Raw genomic sequence first — 16,424 nt, 5'->3', positions numbered from 1 at the left:
GGTGGAGGTTCATGTTTTCTTTAATCTCCCGGCCGATGCTGTGGCGCGCACACACACCTGCCTGACAAACCCCAAGGAAGACCGAGAACTAAAAGCCATCAGCAGGAATGGATAGAAGCCTCTCTCTCTCCCTGGGGCCTCAGCACAGCCTTCGGCTACAGGAAGCTGCTGCTTACTCAGGGAGGGAGCAGCCGTATGGAATGCACTGAGAACAGGCTGGTCCTTTCACCCTCGCTCTGGCCAAGGAGGAATGTGAGGCCAGGCAGAAGGTTCTGAGTTGCTGTCACTCAGCTGGGGGCACCTACCAGTCCACTCTGACCACAGGCAAGCTGCCTTCACCTCCACCTCTCCCTGCCTTGGCCCTGGGGGGGGGGGGGGGGGGCCACTTGCCAGCAACAGAAGCTGGAGAAAGAGGGCTTGTTCCCAGCACAAAGAGCCAGTGTGTTGTGTTCATCCCCCCCTCACCCCAAGCAGCGCCAGAAGTAAATCTTTTAAAAAATGGGTCCAACAGGAGGTGGAGTGGAGGGGTTATTGCTTTGGGCAGTGCTGGCTGAGCGGGCAGGGCTAGAACACAAGGCTACACTCAGAGCCCCCTCTTCTCTGCCCCCCAGCAAAGGGCACCCTTCCTCTTTCCCTGGGTGTCCCCTTTCCATCATACAGCACTGGAAGGGACCTCGAGAGGGTGAGTCCACTCCCTGGCCCTCATGGCAGAACCTAACACTGTCCCTGACCCTTTCTTAGCTCTAACCTGTGCCAGAGCCCTGCAAGGCCCCTCAGGGACTGAACTCACAAGGCTGGGTTTCCAAGGCCCCTGCTCTAACCACTGAGCTAGTCCCAGAGCAAGGCAGCCGCTGCCTTCCATAGCCAGGCCAGCCTCCACTGTGGGAACCCCCAGCAGGCCCCAGGGCACCAGTGACAAGGCCGGGGCGGGGGGCGGGGAGCAGCTTATACCTCACCCAGTAGGAGCTGCCTTCATCCAGCTAACCCCACAACACACTGGCATCCTTGTGTTGGGCTAACCCTGGCTACACAGGCGGCTTGAGGCCCAGCCCATGCTGCCTTGCTGGTTATGAGGAGGTCACAGCTGAGAGCCAGTGACTGCAGGAGGAATAAGGAATTCAGCCCTTAGCTTAAAAGATGTCTTTAACAGACATGTACAGCTTGAGTTCCAGGCCCCACCCCCCACCCCCCCGTCCTGCTCAAGGCTCAGGCCATGGGGCTCCAGCAACACCCTCCAGCTGCTCAGGAGCAGGGAGAGACTAGCCAGGGTTGTGGGCAGGACACGAGGCGAGAACAGGCTCCCCCCAACCTGAGGCTGCAGGGAGCATCAGCCAGCACAAGGTGTGGTAGCCCTAGGGGCTCTGCTGAACAGGGCAGGAAGGACCCAGCCTCCCAGGGCACAGGCAGGCTGCAGGGGACTTCACAGAGGAGATTCCTCCCCCAGCTCTTAGGAACACTCCCTGCCTGGGGCCGCCAGGTGCTGTGATCAAGAGTGCAGAGCCCTCTGGGTTGCACGGGCATTGTCACACCTGACCTCCAGGGGTGCACAGGGCCTGGCAGTGCCCTGGGCATTTGAACAAGGTGGGATGAGCCAGCTGAGCTGGCCTGGCCACTAGCAGATGCTGGTGAGAGGAGGCGGCCAGGAGTGAGCTTCCTTCCTGCAACTATCCCGTCCAGGCCAAGAGTGTCGGCTGGAGCCCCACTGACCTGACCCTGGGGAGAGGGGAAGGCATAGCACAGCAGCAAGAGAGACTGCTGACTGGGCAGGGCCCAGGGCAGAGCTCCCGGGAAACACATGAGGAAGTTGGCTGTAAACCGCAGTGATTTGTCTTTGCCTCCTCGCTGGGTTCTAGCAGTGCGGAGACGAGGAGACGGGGACAGTGGGGGCTGCCCCCATGCCCAGAACGGAGAAGACTATAAAGCCAGGGGAGGAGGAGGAGGAAATCGATTATCTAGAACAGCTGAGCCGCCACTGCTGCCCAGCAGCGGAGACGTGATCAGACCCAGGATGGAGCCTGCGGCGGGAGGTGCGTGTCATGGAACACGTGGCAGCAGGGTGTGGAGAACGCAGGCGGCGCTGGGAGCGGGGAGCCGAGTTTAAGGTACAGTTCCAGTGTAGCGCTCTGTGGACGAACAGCCCCTGAGGTGGCCCGCACCCAGCGCCATGGGCGTCAGAGGCTGATTTGCTTTAAAACCCTGTGAATCCTCCCACTAGGGAGACCCCAGGAGGGTGCAGCTGCTGCCAGGCCATGACCCTGCTGGGCTGCTCCCCACGCTGGGGGCCACAGCGGGGTCATCAGGCCTTCCAGGCAGCATTGCAAAGCTCTCCAGCCCAGGACAGGAGGGTGTGGGTCAGCAGCCCCCCCGGATCCCAGATATCTCCGGGGGAAGGACTCCCTGCTAATACTGTGAGAGGAGAGAAAGCCAGGTGGCCTTGGCAATCAGCCTGAGTTAGTCCCCCCAGATAATCAAGGGGCTCAACTCCTCCAGGGAAGAGACCATGAGAGATAAGGCCACACGGGACAGTCTCTGCAGTACCTTAAACAGCTCCGCTCTCCACTCAGGGAGCGGCACCCCTCAGGCAGGAGGGACCGTGGTGCCGAAGAGACGGGAGAGGGCAGGACTGAAGGGAGGGTAAACCACTGGAGTTGAGGTTGGTTTCCATGGCTTCCGTTTGCAGCTGACAGGCTAAGGGGGAAGATGAGAGGCGGTGACCTTGCGTCCTTGCCCTGTGACAGTCTCGAGTGGCTTAGAGTCGCTTAGATCCGGGGCAGCAGCTTCTCAATGAATTCTTTCACCGCCATCATCTCCTGCATACAGACCACAAGAGCTGGTCACAGGTGGGGGCGGCACAGGCGTCGGCAGAGGAGTGCCCTGAGGGGCGGGGCAGGGCAGGGCAGTGCAGGAAACTGCATGGGGCACCATGGGTCTGGTTTGCCAAGAGCCACTGCTCAGAGCTAAGGGTGTTCCTAGCACATTGCTGGGCACCACGACCTCCCAGCCCAAAGGCGGGAACAGCCACCGCTCAAACCAGAAGTAGGGGCTGCAGCTCCCCAGGTTCATTCACATTCAGGGCCCCTAACCACCCTTCCCTGCTCCAGTCCTGCCAGCAAAGGGTGATGCTCACCCCATGCTCGCGAGTCTGAGTCAGAGCCACAGCAGCTAAACTGCAGCCCAGCCACCCTCTTCTTCGAGGCCAAGATGCAGCTTTTGCATGGTATTGCAGACTGGAATCAAGGCACCCCCGCAAGCCAAGCCCATTGGATCCCCCCCCCGGGCATTGCATGCTGGGAATTGTAGTCCACGCACTCCAGGAAGGACAAAACCTGCTCCATGTTATGGGACTCAGGCCTGACACCCAGACGCCCCCGACCCCAGCGCTCTGCACCTGCAGCAGACTGACCTGCGGGCAGGAGCTGTGCATGACTCCGGGGTAGGTTCTGAACTGAACCTTGGCGGGGGTGACGACAGACTTGAGCTTCTCGGCCGTGAGGGCTCCAAAGCGGACAGGGATCATGGGGTCCATCTCCCCGTGACACTGCAGGATGGCGATGTCCTTGTTCACGCCGTTGCTTGCTGCCTGCGGCACAAAGCAGGGGGCTTAGAGGCGGTAGGGCAGGACAGGCTGCAGGTGAGAGATCGCTGCAGCACCTTGACAGGCTCTGTCTGGACTATCCACAATCCCTGGCGCCCACCCGAGGCGACTCATCCCCACCCTGTGCCTTAGCAGATGATAGCTACCGAGCGCACGTACCTGCGGGAAGGCCTTGTGCAGTGGGAGCCAGCAGCTGAGAGCCACAATGCCGGCCAGCTGGTGCTGGGAGGTGAGTGCCGTGTAGAGCGATAGGGCGCCGCCCTGGAACACAGAAGCACGGGGTAGTGCAGTAGCGGCACTGCCTGATGCGGAGAGGGGAACCCCTTCCCCAGCAACTCCAGAAGGGAGAAAACTCGCCTCCTCCCAGCCAGGGGGCCTGTAACCACACGCCCCGACCTGCCTGGAGTCCCAGGTCCTCAGGCCCCCGGCTTGTGAATGAAACCCAGGAAACCACAGTCTGCGCAACTACCGCCCCGCACAGCCAGGCGGCAGGCTCCAGGCCACGCTGGTGCTCCCACTGAAGAGCTGTGCCCCTGGGAGGCTGGGCTGGGCCCGGCCCGAGTCCCCAGCCTGTACCGTCAGCGCTTACCTGCGAGAAGCCCCCGAGGATGATGCGGCTGGGCGGGATGCCATTCTTGATCTCGTGCTCGATAAGTGCTTTAACTGGAAGAAGCCAGAGGGGGAGAGGTCTGTTCAGGATGGTCGAGGGAGATACAGTGTCACCCAGCAGCTGCGATCTACGTAGGGCACGTGGCAGAAGCAGGGCCAGGCCCTGGAGGCGTCCTCCACGCAGGGCAGATGCCACAGGCACACGAAGGCTGAGACGGGGGACAGGAAGAGATGGGAGGGGCAAAGGCAGACTGGGGGGGACAGATCCTGCTCCCTGCCAGCAGAACACGGGGACCTGGGGTGGAGAAGGGCTGAAGTCTGGGCTAGTCGGAGGCTGGGGAAAAGCCCTCAGCCACGCACCCCCTCCCCTTACTGTTTTCAGCTGCTTTCTTGATTCCAGCTTCGTCCTCAGGTGCATCCGGACTCAGCCCCATCAGATCAAACCTGGGAGGCAACACGAGTGCGATCAGCCCCTCGCTCAGCCAGTGCCAACGGCACAGGGGAGTCACGGGGCCAGATAAACCCACACCCTCTCCCACAGGGTGGCCCCAGCAGTCCCCCTCCCAACCTTTCCCCCTCCTCCTCCGGGGGCAGACAGAAAGACGCACCCCTATCCCAGCTGCCACTACCTCAGGCTCCCTCTGGGACACACCCCCTCCCTTCTCAGCAGCCCCGCGGACTGACCAGGAGGGCATGACCATCTTCATGTTGAGGGTCACAGGGATCCGGGGCCTGCAGGGAAAGAACAAAATTTACGATGTGAGGGATCCAGCCCAGGTGGGAGCCTGCCTGGGGTTGGGGCTACTGCACAGCAAGCAGGAAAGGCAGGAACCACCTGCCCGCTGAGGGAGGCGGCCCTGGGAGGCCGCTGCTCAGCAAGGCCCAGCCCTGCACCAGGGCTAACGCTTAACAAGGCAGCAGCGAGGAAAGGAAGCAGCACCCCCTAGTGGTGCATCCTTCCACCAGCAGGCGGCTCACTGGGGCGGAACAGGATTTAGCCACAGGATGGCTGCCTAGGGGCAGGACCAGAGAACCCTGCAGCGAACTAGGGCCACAATGGTAAGGATCCCCCCTACCCCCTCCACTGCCCAGTCCAGGTGGGGCTGGGGATTCACCCTGCCGGGGCTGAACAGCCATCTGTTTCCCTCCCACCCTGCCCACTTGCAGCACCCGTGTCCTGGCTGGGATCCTCCCCGGTCTGATCTACGCCCAGGCCTCACTGCCTGCTAAGTCCCATGTGCTCTCAGGCTGTTTAGAAGCCCTGTTCCTCCATCCCCAGCACCCCGCGGAGCACAGCTTGCCTCGCCAGGCCATGTCCCGCCAGCGGGCCTGAGACCCAGGCCTTTTCAGATGATGCCTTGGCTCTGCTCCAGCCCTGCCTTTGACTGGTCAAGACACTGGCTAGCCTGTGGGTACTTCTCCCTCTGCTGCATTCGCTGCCAGGCTTTCTCCAGTGACACAGCCCTGCTGCCCTCAAGTGACTGCAGCCTTCAGAGGATATGAGGCCTAATCCCAGCCAAGCTGATGCTGAGTCTCCTTCCGCTCAAGTGGGCAGCCTGGGATTTTGGAGTCCAAGGTCCCGGGTTCTATCCCTGCAGCTGTATGCATGAGGCTTAGCTGGTAACCAGGGAGCCATCACGCAGCGCGGCTGGCGTGTGTCCAACTCCAGCAGGAGAACTCCCTGAAAATCACCGTTGCTGTGGTTGACGAGGGGAAAGACAAGTTCTAGGGGAAGTGGGGAGAGGTGATGGAGCCAAGGAGAAGAACAACCCTACACCCTGCCAGCTCTGCCCCTCTGATGAGAATTGCACCTGGGTGGGAGCAGCACCACCCATGCCAGCAGCCTCAGAGTGGGAGGGCTGAGGCCCACCAGGAGCTGTAGGGTGACAAAGGCTCCGACTCTAATTTCTGTTCAGGACAGCAATTACCTGGGGAGGTATCTCCCCCGCCAACTGCAGACTGTTTCCAAACCCCTGCCTCCCTCCCCAGTCACTCCCCAGATGGGACGGGGGCGATACTTACGCATGAGGGCAGATGTATTTCACATACGGAAGTCGGATGGAGGATAGTGCATCAGCCCAGCTGTGCCTAGCAGGGGAGAACGGAGACAGTTCCAGACTTGCACACTGTGGGAGGTGAGGCACGGTACCGCCTCGCCCGCTCCCACCACGTCCCATCCCAGCCACGGCATTCCTACAGAGCCGGAGCTGCACACCACACCTGCATCGAAGCTGTGTGACTGGGCAGCTGCCTAATAAGCCCAGTGCAGGGACTCGGGGCTGCTGCACAGAGCTGCTGTGGCTGGGGTAGAGGTGCACACTGCCAGCCCCAGCAGCAGGGCCAGATTAAGAAAGGCCCTGGGCTGCAGACCATAAAGCTCCTGTGCTCTGGGCCAGCCCTTGGGGGTGGGGATGGGGAGGCAGCTCCCACACACAGCTGGAGCCACACCGTCTTGAGTGCCAGGACGGTCTGTCCCCAGAGCTCCCATTGGCTGGAAATCAGCCAATGGCAGCTGCAGGAGGCAGTGCCCGCAGGCGAGCCTATGGTAGTAGGGAGACACCTATTCCTCCCAACCAAACAGGAGCTGGCCCAGGTAAGTGTCTCCACAGCCACCTGAGGCCCCTCCACCGCCCCATAGCTCCTCCTAGACCCCACACCCCAGCCCTGAGACCCTCCTGCACCCTAACTCCTGCTCACCCCGACCTCCTGACCTGAGCCCACTTCCACAACTCCAAACCCCTTGACCCCAGGCGGGAGCCCCCACCCCTCCCATGCATCCCAATGACCTCCTCCCCAGCTCCACCTCAGAGCCCACAGCCAGAGCTCTCATGCCTCCACCCTACCACCCCTCCAATGTTCCCTTCGACTCCTTCCAACCACAGGCAGAATAAACTGTCACACGCACCAAGGCAGCTGCGGCTGCGCACCACCAGCAGAAACACGCTGCTGGCTGCGGGCGCTCGACTAACTATCCAGGCTGCATTTGAGTCTCTCCCCGGAGACCGCCCAGGCGCTCATCTTACCAACCCCCTCCCACATCCAAATCCCTCAGCTCCACCCCCCCCCGCCGACAGCCCCCGTGCAGAATGAATTTTGTTACGTGCACAGGCACAGAGGTGACGTGCAGCACATCACGGCTGCAACGGTGCACACAGCAAAATTCATTCCACCCTGGGATGTAAAAAATCAGAGGGGAAGATGCTCTGGCGCAGGGACCCCCATCCATGCTGCTCTGTGCACAGACGGTAGTTCAGGAAGATCCCGCCCACACCTGCCGTCCCCCTGCCTCAGCGTCTTGATCAGGGGTCCCACTAATTTTTTTTCCATCCGTGGATGGAATGAATTTTGTTATGTGCGCCCAAGAAAGGGCAGACATGCACCACCAATAGAAACGCATGCCGCCAGCGGTGGGTGCTCTGGTCATCAGCTGGGCAGCACCAGAATTGCTCCAGGGCAGCCACCCAAGGGCTCAGCTTCCAGGAAAGACTGATCACAATATATCAACCCCAGGAGCGTGAAGCCAGGAAGCAGAGAGACCTAGAGCAGACATATACGGAGCTTAACAACTAATGCTATGGAAAAGGAAGGAGCTCTGCAGAGAAGGGGCTCTGCCTACGCAGCAGCCTTCAGTTACCTTACACCTTCCTCACCTGATGAATGGTACAGCACCTGCCTATCTAGGCTGTGTGTTTACCACTCCCCTCCGGAGGACGTAAGAACACATAAACCTTTACTAGCCTTCAAGAAAATGTTCCTGCCAGGACAGCAGAATATTGTGAGGCTGCTGGAAATCATCAATAATAAAGAGGAAATCAAGGCAGCTATTGGCCAGCGAGACCCACATTAAGATCAGGGGATCGTCACTTGCTGCATTCACATCCCTGCCGCTGCAGAAAAATCGAGGCACCTGTGAGGCAGCTAAACTTCTCCCATCCCCTTTCCATCCGGAGAAGAGCAGTACCAGGCCACAGCCAGACAAGCAGGGAAACAAAACTCACGTATTTAAATAACACACGTCCAGCAGGCTTATGTGCCCGACCTCTGCTCTGCGCTGCTCCCAAACAACGCGTTTTTCAAACCCCAGTGCATCTAGGAGTGCCACTTTACAGACAGACAACAAGGGACAGTGCTCCAGAAATACTCACCCTGTGTCTCCGAGCCCATGTAAAAAAATGACCTGTTAAATTAGGGAGAAAACAAAGGTATTAGCCAGCACAACAGCTGGTGAAATGGGGATGAGGCAGGTCTGGGATTTAACAAGCAGCATGTGGGACATTGTGTAAGGCTGCTTAGAAACAAAAGCAGATGCAACACTCCAAGCGAAAATTACCCGAGCTAATGACACGTCCCTGCACTTTAGAGAATGACGGACTCGGCCGGGACAGGCACCTAGATTTAGCATTACAGGATCCATTTATCACCACCTGACTGGTGGGTATTGGCTTTACCAAGCCACAAAGGCTGGGCTGGTTCTCCTCAGCTATTTACAGTCTCCCTAAGGAAGGGGAAGAAACCTCATCACTGGCACTTTTTAAAGCTATACAGCCAGAGGGAACGTGGGGAGTGCCGGGAGGGGCCACATGCACCCCCACACTCGCTGTGAACATTGCGCCGTGTCTGATGCGTAAAGGGGCAGACTGCACCCCCTGGCAGTGCCATGGCTCATCAGTGCTACTCTCAAGCCATGCTGTTCCATGGGGGCGGAAGGGGACCTGCCTTCTCCCCAGTCGGAAGTGGCACAGCACTTCTGTGGGAGGAGGGGCGGCACACCAGTGTGCCCCCTAAAATCCTGGCACCCATCACCTCTGTATAGAGCCCTCTAGCAATGCTGCTGTTGGGCCCCAGAGACAGGCCTTTCGCAGCGATTCCTACGGCTCTGCAGCAAGAGCGAAGTTAAACAGCTGAGCTTGGGGCAGCAAAACTGCCTCTTTAAACAACAACCACCATCGAGGGCGAGGGATTTGCTTTTGACACTTTGGAAGGAAGATTCTGAAAGGACAAATGGAAGTTAAGGGGCCAGACCCCACTGACTTTCCAAGGGACTCGGCCACTTCGCTGCGTTGTGTGCTTCTGAAAACATGGCCCACACCCCCCCCGACTGAACTCACTTGATTTCTCCTCTCTTGATATTCACAATTCTACATTAACTGGCGATAATGGGCCATATCCACCCTGACTGAATAGACCTCGTCAGCTCTGGCCCTCTCTTTTATTGAGACCTCCTCTTTAAAACCTCCTGAAACCCACCCCTCCACTCATGCATCTGATGAAGCAGGTCTTTGCCCACGAAAACTTATGCTCCAAGACATCTGTTAGTCTATAAGGTGCCACAAGACTACTCCTTGTTCTCGAAGACACAGACTAACACGGCTACCTCTCTGATACTGAAAGTGACAAGACTCTCTCACTGAATGGCTCATAGAGGATCTCAGCTCCAGGGATGGCACACTGGCAGCTTCCCCTTCCAAGAGGGAAATCAGGCCTTTTTGTTTACTTTCTTGGGAATGCTGCAGGAACACCAATCAAGCCGGCACGAGTCAGTGAAACTGGGCTGGTTACATGTCTCCAGTGGGCACAGGGGAGCTTGCTAGTTTTGTGCAGGTCCTACACAAACAGCAGCCTGCGTTTTTCACGTCAAGAGATGAAAACACGTTGAATCTGAGAGAGGCTGCTCGTCTGAGCTCCTCGCTACCTCACGATGGGTCTAAGCTAGCGGACAGCTGCCCCGGCTAACCATTTAATATCGACAGTGCGAAAGGGGGAAAAAAGCCAGTTAATTCCCCAATCAGCCCAGGCTATGGCAGAGCCCATCCTTACCGCTGCTGTCTCCCGCTCTGTCCCTGAAACAGTCACCGCATCAGCAAGGAGGGGGACAGACATGTTGTTACCACACATACACCGAAAGGGAATCTGACAGCTGGCACCTGCAGGGAAGAGGAAAAAAAAAAAAAAATCAAGCTGGAAATCCCAGCTCCCTGTCTGAGGTGCTGGTGGTTTCCTTCAAATGGGGCTGATGCTGACAGATAAACACCCCAGCTCAACACCAGCTCAGCACGGTGGTGCCTGGAAACAGCTGCTCTACGTTGACTGTCCACAGAGGCATGTGCAGAACAGGAGTCAGGACTCAGTTCATAGGAGACCAGGGAACCAACATTCTCCTCTTTCCTTAAGGCTGTTCCCCTCAGGACAGAGGTGAGGCAAACTGGGGGGAGAAGCCTGTACTGTACCTGCCTGGAGTAACAGAGTGCCCTGGAGGCAGATCTCAACTGGGCAGCTTTCACAAGAAATAAACCTGCACAAAAAAGGAAGTGAACTTTGCAATCACCATTCCGATAAACCCTGCACACACGTGCCCTCCCCGACGCAAACGTTGCGCATGCTGGTCACGTATGGACTAACGTCCTCCAGCATCGGCAGTCAAGAGATTGCTTATGGGTCCTTGTGTTCTCTTCCAGAGGCACATAAAGCCAGGGCTAGACTGAGTTGATTGGACAGCCCAAAATGCGTCACCCTTTGGGTGCTCGGAGAGGGTGATAGGGAGCAGAACGCCTGGCTCAGGAAAGGCGAGAGAGCTCTTACTGAACTAGTTCCAGGGTGCCTGCCTCTTCACACAGAGGAGAAGGTGCACAGGATGAATTTCAAAGCCAGGAAGCAGCAACCAGCACTTCTGAATGAAGCTCTCTTGCAGGGAAGTATTGAACATGAGGCTAGAAAGCAGGTTCTGGTCTTCGTCATCTTTATTCTCCCAGGCGGATATCTCACCAATAACTGCATCCTTAATGATGCCCGAACTCTGCACCTCACAATCATTGTCTGCCAGCTCTTGGTAAGGGTTCTTGTCTCTCTTCCTGCCCAGAGCAGGGCCCTACATGGTACCCTCCAAAGGGCACTGGGAGTCTCTGCGGGGGGAACATCTCTGGGAGAAGCATCTGATCGTATTTCATTGCAACAGAACAGATTCAGCTCAAACCTGGCTGTGTGTGAGCCAGAAATCAGTGAACTTTCCCCACTTAGCAGCAGCTGATGGGAGTGGTTACAATTAACTCTTGCTTTGTTCTGCTGCACCTTAAGGTCAAGATTATTGATTCCATGAGTAACAATGCAGGGATCAGAGGAATCAAGGGCTAATTCTGTTTCCATGTGCTTCCCTGGCTGTCAGGGAAGCCAGGGAATTGAAGAGGTACAACAGGAAAGGAAAGGACTCCAAAGCACGCTCTGTCTGCTGCTCTCAGCTTTTCCTGGCAGAACAGTGACACAAAATGCTAATAAACCAAACAGCCCTTGGTTAAAGAGCTACACCCAGCTCCGGTTGGATAGAAAACAAGCAACAACAGTTAATTCATCTTAATCATCGTGTTTACATCTGTGAACAGTCCCCATCACACCTCGCTCAAACAGCAGCCAGTCCTGCCTGCATGTTTAACCTCACCAAGCAAGCTTACTGCTCACAAAAGGTGCCAGCTATTGACAATCCTGGACATTGATATCGTAGTCAGCCTGGGAAGGGGTTCAGCATGGACACGTTGCTTCCTGGAATTGTCCCACCACCATCTCTTAGCTGTAACCAGGAAGGAGCTACATCGTCATGGCCCACTGAAGTCCTTGGCCCTCTCTGCTCTCCCGCCAGAGCCAACTGTTCCAGTGATTTTGATGAGGTGGAAACCTGCCCAAGGGGAACTAAACCAAGATCCACCAAACTCATTTCACAGACCAACAAAGGGTCATGAATTCAGACTCCAATCGAATATTTAAAGAACAAACGCATTAGTTCTAGAACCTTAAGCCCATGTCCCACATAACCAGGCACAGAAATTGAACCCACATGTTACTGCATTTCCCATGCTCAGAGAAGTAAGTGGGAACGGGGAGAGAGGACGAGTATTTGCCAGCAAGGTAGAAGATGACAGCTCCAAGGGCAAAGCCTGACTCTCTCTGCAACACAGCCTACTGGTCCCGGTCCAGAGAATAGCCACTAGCAGAGCATGTGTCCTTAGTATCGCATTTCAGGAAAGAGGGGGAGAAATTGGAGGTCCAGACAAGAGCAACAAAATGATTAAAGGTCTAGAGAACACGACCTCTGAGCAGCAACTAGAAGAATTAGGTTTGTTTAGTTTGGAAAAGAGAAGACTGAGAGGGAACATAACAGTTTTCAAGTACCTAAAAGGGTGTTACGAGAAGGAAGGAAGAAAAAGATTCTCCTGAACTTCTGAGGATAGGACAAGAAGCAATGGGCTTAAACTGCAGTAAGGGAGGCTTAGGTTGGATGTCAGGAAAAACTTCCAAACTGTCAGGGTGGTTAAGCACTGGAATAAATTGCCTAGGGAGGTTGTGGAATCTCCATTGTTGGAAGTATTTAATAATAGGTTAGATAAACATCTGTCAGGGATGATTTAAATTGTGCATGGTCCTGCCATGAGTGCAGGGGACTCGACTTAATGACCTCTCAAGGTCCCTTCCAGTTCTATGATTCTGCGATTGAAGAATGTGAAGCACTCAGGTACTATGGAAAAGGGGCCTTATGGGAACCTAAGATGGATTCAAAGATCAGTTACAAAAGGACCCTTATATTGGCTAAGAACCCCATTCTCCCCACACCCTCTCCAGCTCTGCTCACCCAGGCTTTAAGGAGCTAATACATGGCATAGTAGATCAGAGAAGCACCTATTACAATCAACCCCCTTGGAGGTGGGAACCTCCAGGGAGCACTTTCCTAACGTTTCTGAAGCTCTGCGGCTTCTGTTGGGTCAGAAAGGTCAGAAAAATAACCCATTGCCCCCAACATTTGAGCGCTTCCACCTCCTTGAAGATGAGTTAGTGCAGAGGCACGCACAAAACCAAGTAGTTAAAGGGCATTCTGTCAGGCCCCAAAACGTGTTTTATGCAAAATAAAAAAAGGTAAATAAAAAAAAAAAAAGAGTAAAAAGGAACCTTGGCAAGACTGGGGACATTTCAATTCATATGGCATTTTGCTTAAGTTTCAACAGCCCCTTGAAGTAACCATCACACTGTCACTGAAATATTATGCTCCCACACAAAACCCGAGCGATAAAAATGAACTACAAACAGAAGGAGAAGCTGACCCATGTGTCTTCTAAGTACAACTTTGGGGTAAGTGGCCAGGGGACACAGCATAAACGCTGAAAAGTAAGTGGAATTTTAATTTTTTTCCTTTCTAATGGTCTCCTGTTTTATCACTAATGAAGACTAGAAATATGTTAATTATTAAGTGGAGAGCTGCACACGTTGTTGCTCATGTAGGCCAAACTCTATGTGTTAGTCAATTTAAGTGTGAGTGAAGTCTGTCAAGCAGGGTGGGGAACATGGAGCGGGAGCTGCCAGAACTAGAGGGTGAGGGGGCCAAGTGAGGGATAGAACTCGGACAAAGTCGAGGTCTAACAGGCCAGGCTCAGGAAGGCTGAATGTGTCAACAGGTCCAGTGAAATGTAAGCTGCTGTTTGCAGTTTGTATGGGTAGTAACAGAGGGCACCAGAGAGTCTGTCCTGCTTGCAGCACCAAATGGGCAGTATGTAGGCACGATTTTAGTAGAAATCAGGCTTTTCTGGCTTTCTGAGCGTCACCAAAATTAGCAGGGTTCTGCCCATTGATACCCAGAACGTTCCCTGAAATTCTGGAACTGATTAGACACAGTTTTCAGAAGTTACCACGTTAGATGCATAGAAATTCCATTAAGTTGAGTGTAGGGCCTTCATCCACCCAACTAATTAAACAGAAGCAGCATTCCCAGAACCACAAAAGATGTGACAGAGTCTACAGTTTTAAAACCTATGCACTAAATTCTTCCTTCATGCAACTCCAGCAGAATTACACCTGGGGAGAGTCTGGCCCTGTGACTTTTAACCTTAATCTCTGCTTAATAGAATTTGGCCAGGAAAGGTTCACTCAGAGCTTGTGGCAACAACCTGCATCAGTTCTTATTTTATCCAAAGCAAATCAATCCTCTTGAACTAATCCAATCCTTTCTACTGTACAATAAAAATAATCACCAATGCTCACACCCATCAATAGAGTCATTGAATGTCCTCCCTTTAGCGCAGTACCTGCATCCCAGCTTAGAGAGCATACTGTCTGAAGTGCCATATCTGAAACACCACTGAAAATTTTACAAAGCAGTGTGTTCCTCTGAACGTACACTGCACTCTGCAGCACCTTCCATGAGCTTGATACTTGAGCAAGTGAGGGATTAAGTCTAATAAATGGTTAGACTTAATCTAGCTACAAGCTGCCCTCGGGCAGCTCTGACAACACACCAAAGGCATTTCCCATTCCGGTCTTGCACCACTTCCAAACACTCAGCCAGTATACCTCTGGAATGACCTGCAATACCAGCCCACATGACGGCTTATTAATCAGTTCCCTCATTTTACATCCCTGCCAATGCACCTCAGTCCTCACCTGAACTGTCCCCTGCAAATCGCAGTCAGCCAATTGTAGCAAATTGCGTGGTGGTTCTTGCGATGTACACACCTGCAGTCTAGGGATTAGGACGATGACTTTAGGACACTTCAACAGAAAGTTTGAACCTGTAATCCATTCCACTGCACTGGTCCCTGTATGGATATCTTGATAGCACTGGCTTATCACTGCTGCCATATTCCCAAGATAAAACCCAGAAAAATGCTTCGTGACTCCTACTGTATTTCTTTTTCATCCCTTTTCTGGTCTCTTATCCAATCAATTCCAGACTCCTTTTTGCCTCTTTCCCTAGACTGAGAATTTGGAGTACAAGAGAATTTTCTCCTCTGCCACTCTTACCCCTGAAACAATTGCAACTCTCAAATCTCAACCAGACCTTGCCTCCTCATTCACTGCTGGGTTATACCCAGCACTCTCATATGACTTATCTACCATACTTGTCACCTTGTGCTGTGTTTTGTGTGCATAAAATCTGCAGAGTAACGCATTCTACACCAACTTCTCTGATTTGTCTCCCACAATATCCTTGCACTGACCCAGCTCCCAGATTCTCTACTGAATCTCAAGTAGTAACATGCTTACCACGTCCTCTCTCCCTGAAAGTTGTCCCCATAGCAAATCCCTACGCTTCCCTTACCCTGAGGCACCATGTGCTTCCTCAGCCTCCAGGCAAACACAATAACTCTCCCTCTATCACCACACGGTCAATTTCAACATCCCTCAACTGATCTCCAAGAGCACAACCCCCTCGCAGACTGCATTACCCTCCAAAAAGACGGCAGAGCTCATTCACAGAACAGCTCCACCAGCTTCAATAGCACATCCCACCGCATGCAGGCTATGAATTTCCTGGGGCCAGTTCCACCTGACACCATAACCCAAAAATCCCCTGGAGCTGCCCCCCCCCCCCCCGACTCACCCATCCTCATCTCCTGAGATACGCCTGAGCCCCATCACCTCCCACTTCAGCTGTGCCTCTGAGCCAGACCAAAGTCCTACTTCTGCCCCCCGCCACACACAGCCCATTCTTCCTCTGCATCCTCAGCCATTAGCCCCCCCACTGAACCCCCACCTCCGCCCTTCCCACAACGGCTCATTTCCCTTCCCCCCACACCTGGCAACAGCCCATCTCCCCTCCCCCCCCCCGCGTCCCGTTCTCCAGACCCGTCCCGCTCCGCACCTCTCTCGCGCTCTCTCCCCGGCTCCCAGACACACTCTCCAGCCTCCTCCGACCGGAACTTCCGCCCGCCTGCCGGCGGGTCACGCCGGCTTTAACCCACCGGAAATGACGGCATACGTCGTACGGAAACGGGGCGCCCTCTTGGTCTTTCCACGGCGTGGGGGGCGGGCGCCCTGGTGGCACCTGGAGGAACGGGGAGCCCCATTCCCCCACCGCAGGACCAGCTGGCTGCGGGGACCGGAGCCCCAGCCGGAAGGGGGCGGCTCAGCCAGCTGTGCTCTCCTCGGCCCCGGCCGCTCCGAGGAAACTGGGTCACTAGAGCCCAAACCTTGTGCCTGTGTCATCCCGCAGCGCCTGTTTGTTCCTCGCAGCGCCCCACGCCCCGGGCGCCTGAGTCACACTGCCGGGGTGGGGAACAGCTTCCCCAGCCGAGACGTCGCTTTGGTGCCTGAGTCAAGGAGTCAGTTTGCTCCTCCGGCCTTGGGGAGCAGCCTCTCCTTTCTAGTCGAGCAGGTTCTCCTCACCCACACCCCAACACTGGGAAGAGGCCCAAGGGGCCTTATCCAGAAGAGCCCCTGCGGAGCGAATCGCCCTCCTCTTGCAGCC

General features: G+C 55.2%; 1 protein-coding gene across 2 annotated transcripts; it reads right to left on the bottom strand.

The window, feature by feature from the left end:
• Positions 1-2: 2 nt before the first annotated feature.
• On the bottom strand, positions 3-15,882 carry LYPLA2 (lysophospholipase 2). 2 transcript variants are annotated; one of them, XM_074976347.1, is made up of 10 exons: positions 15,819-15,882; positions 10,022-10,128; positions 8,350-8,381; positions 6,227-6,292; positions 4,889-4,936; positions 4,578-4,648; positions 4,185-4,258; positions 3,755-3,856; positions 3,404-3,580; positions 3-2,810 (listed from the first exon to the last, which is right to left on the bottom strand). In XM_074976347.1, exons 2-10 carry the CDS (start codon positions 10,097-10,099, stop codon positions 2,760-2,762), a joined length of 699 nt encoding a protein of 232 aa, XP_074832448.1. In that variant the 5' UTR covers positions 10,100-10,128; positions 15,819-15,882; the 3' UTR covers positions 3-2,759. The 2 variants fall into 2 exon arrangements, with proteins under 2 accessions (XP_074832448.1, XP_074832449.1); XM_074976348.1 differs by lacking the exon at positions 15,819-15,882 and adding an exon at positions 14,618-14,698.
• Between the last annotated feature and the right edge of the window lie 542 nt (positions 15,883-16,424).

The sequence above is a fragment of the Carettochelys insculpta genome, chromosome 24, assembly GCF_033958435.1.
Source record: "Carettochelys insculpta isolate YL-2023 chromosome 24, ASM3395843v1, whole genome shotgun sequence".
In the NCBI taxonomy this organism is placed as follows: domain Eukaryota; kingdom Metazoa; phylum Chordata; order Testudines; family Carettochelyidae; genus Carettochelys; species Carettochelys insculpta.
This window is presented reverse-complemented; position numbering and strand designations above follow the sequence as displayed.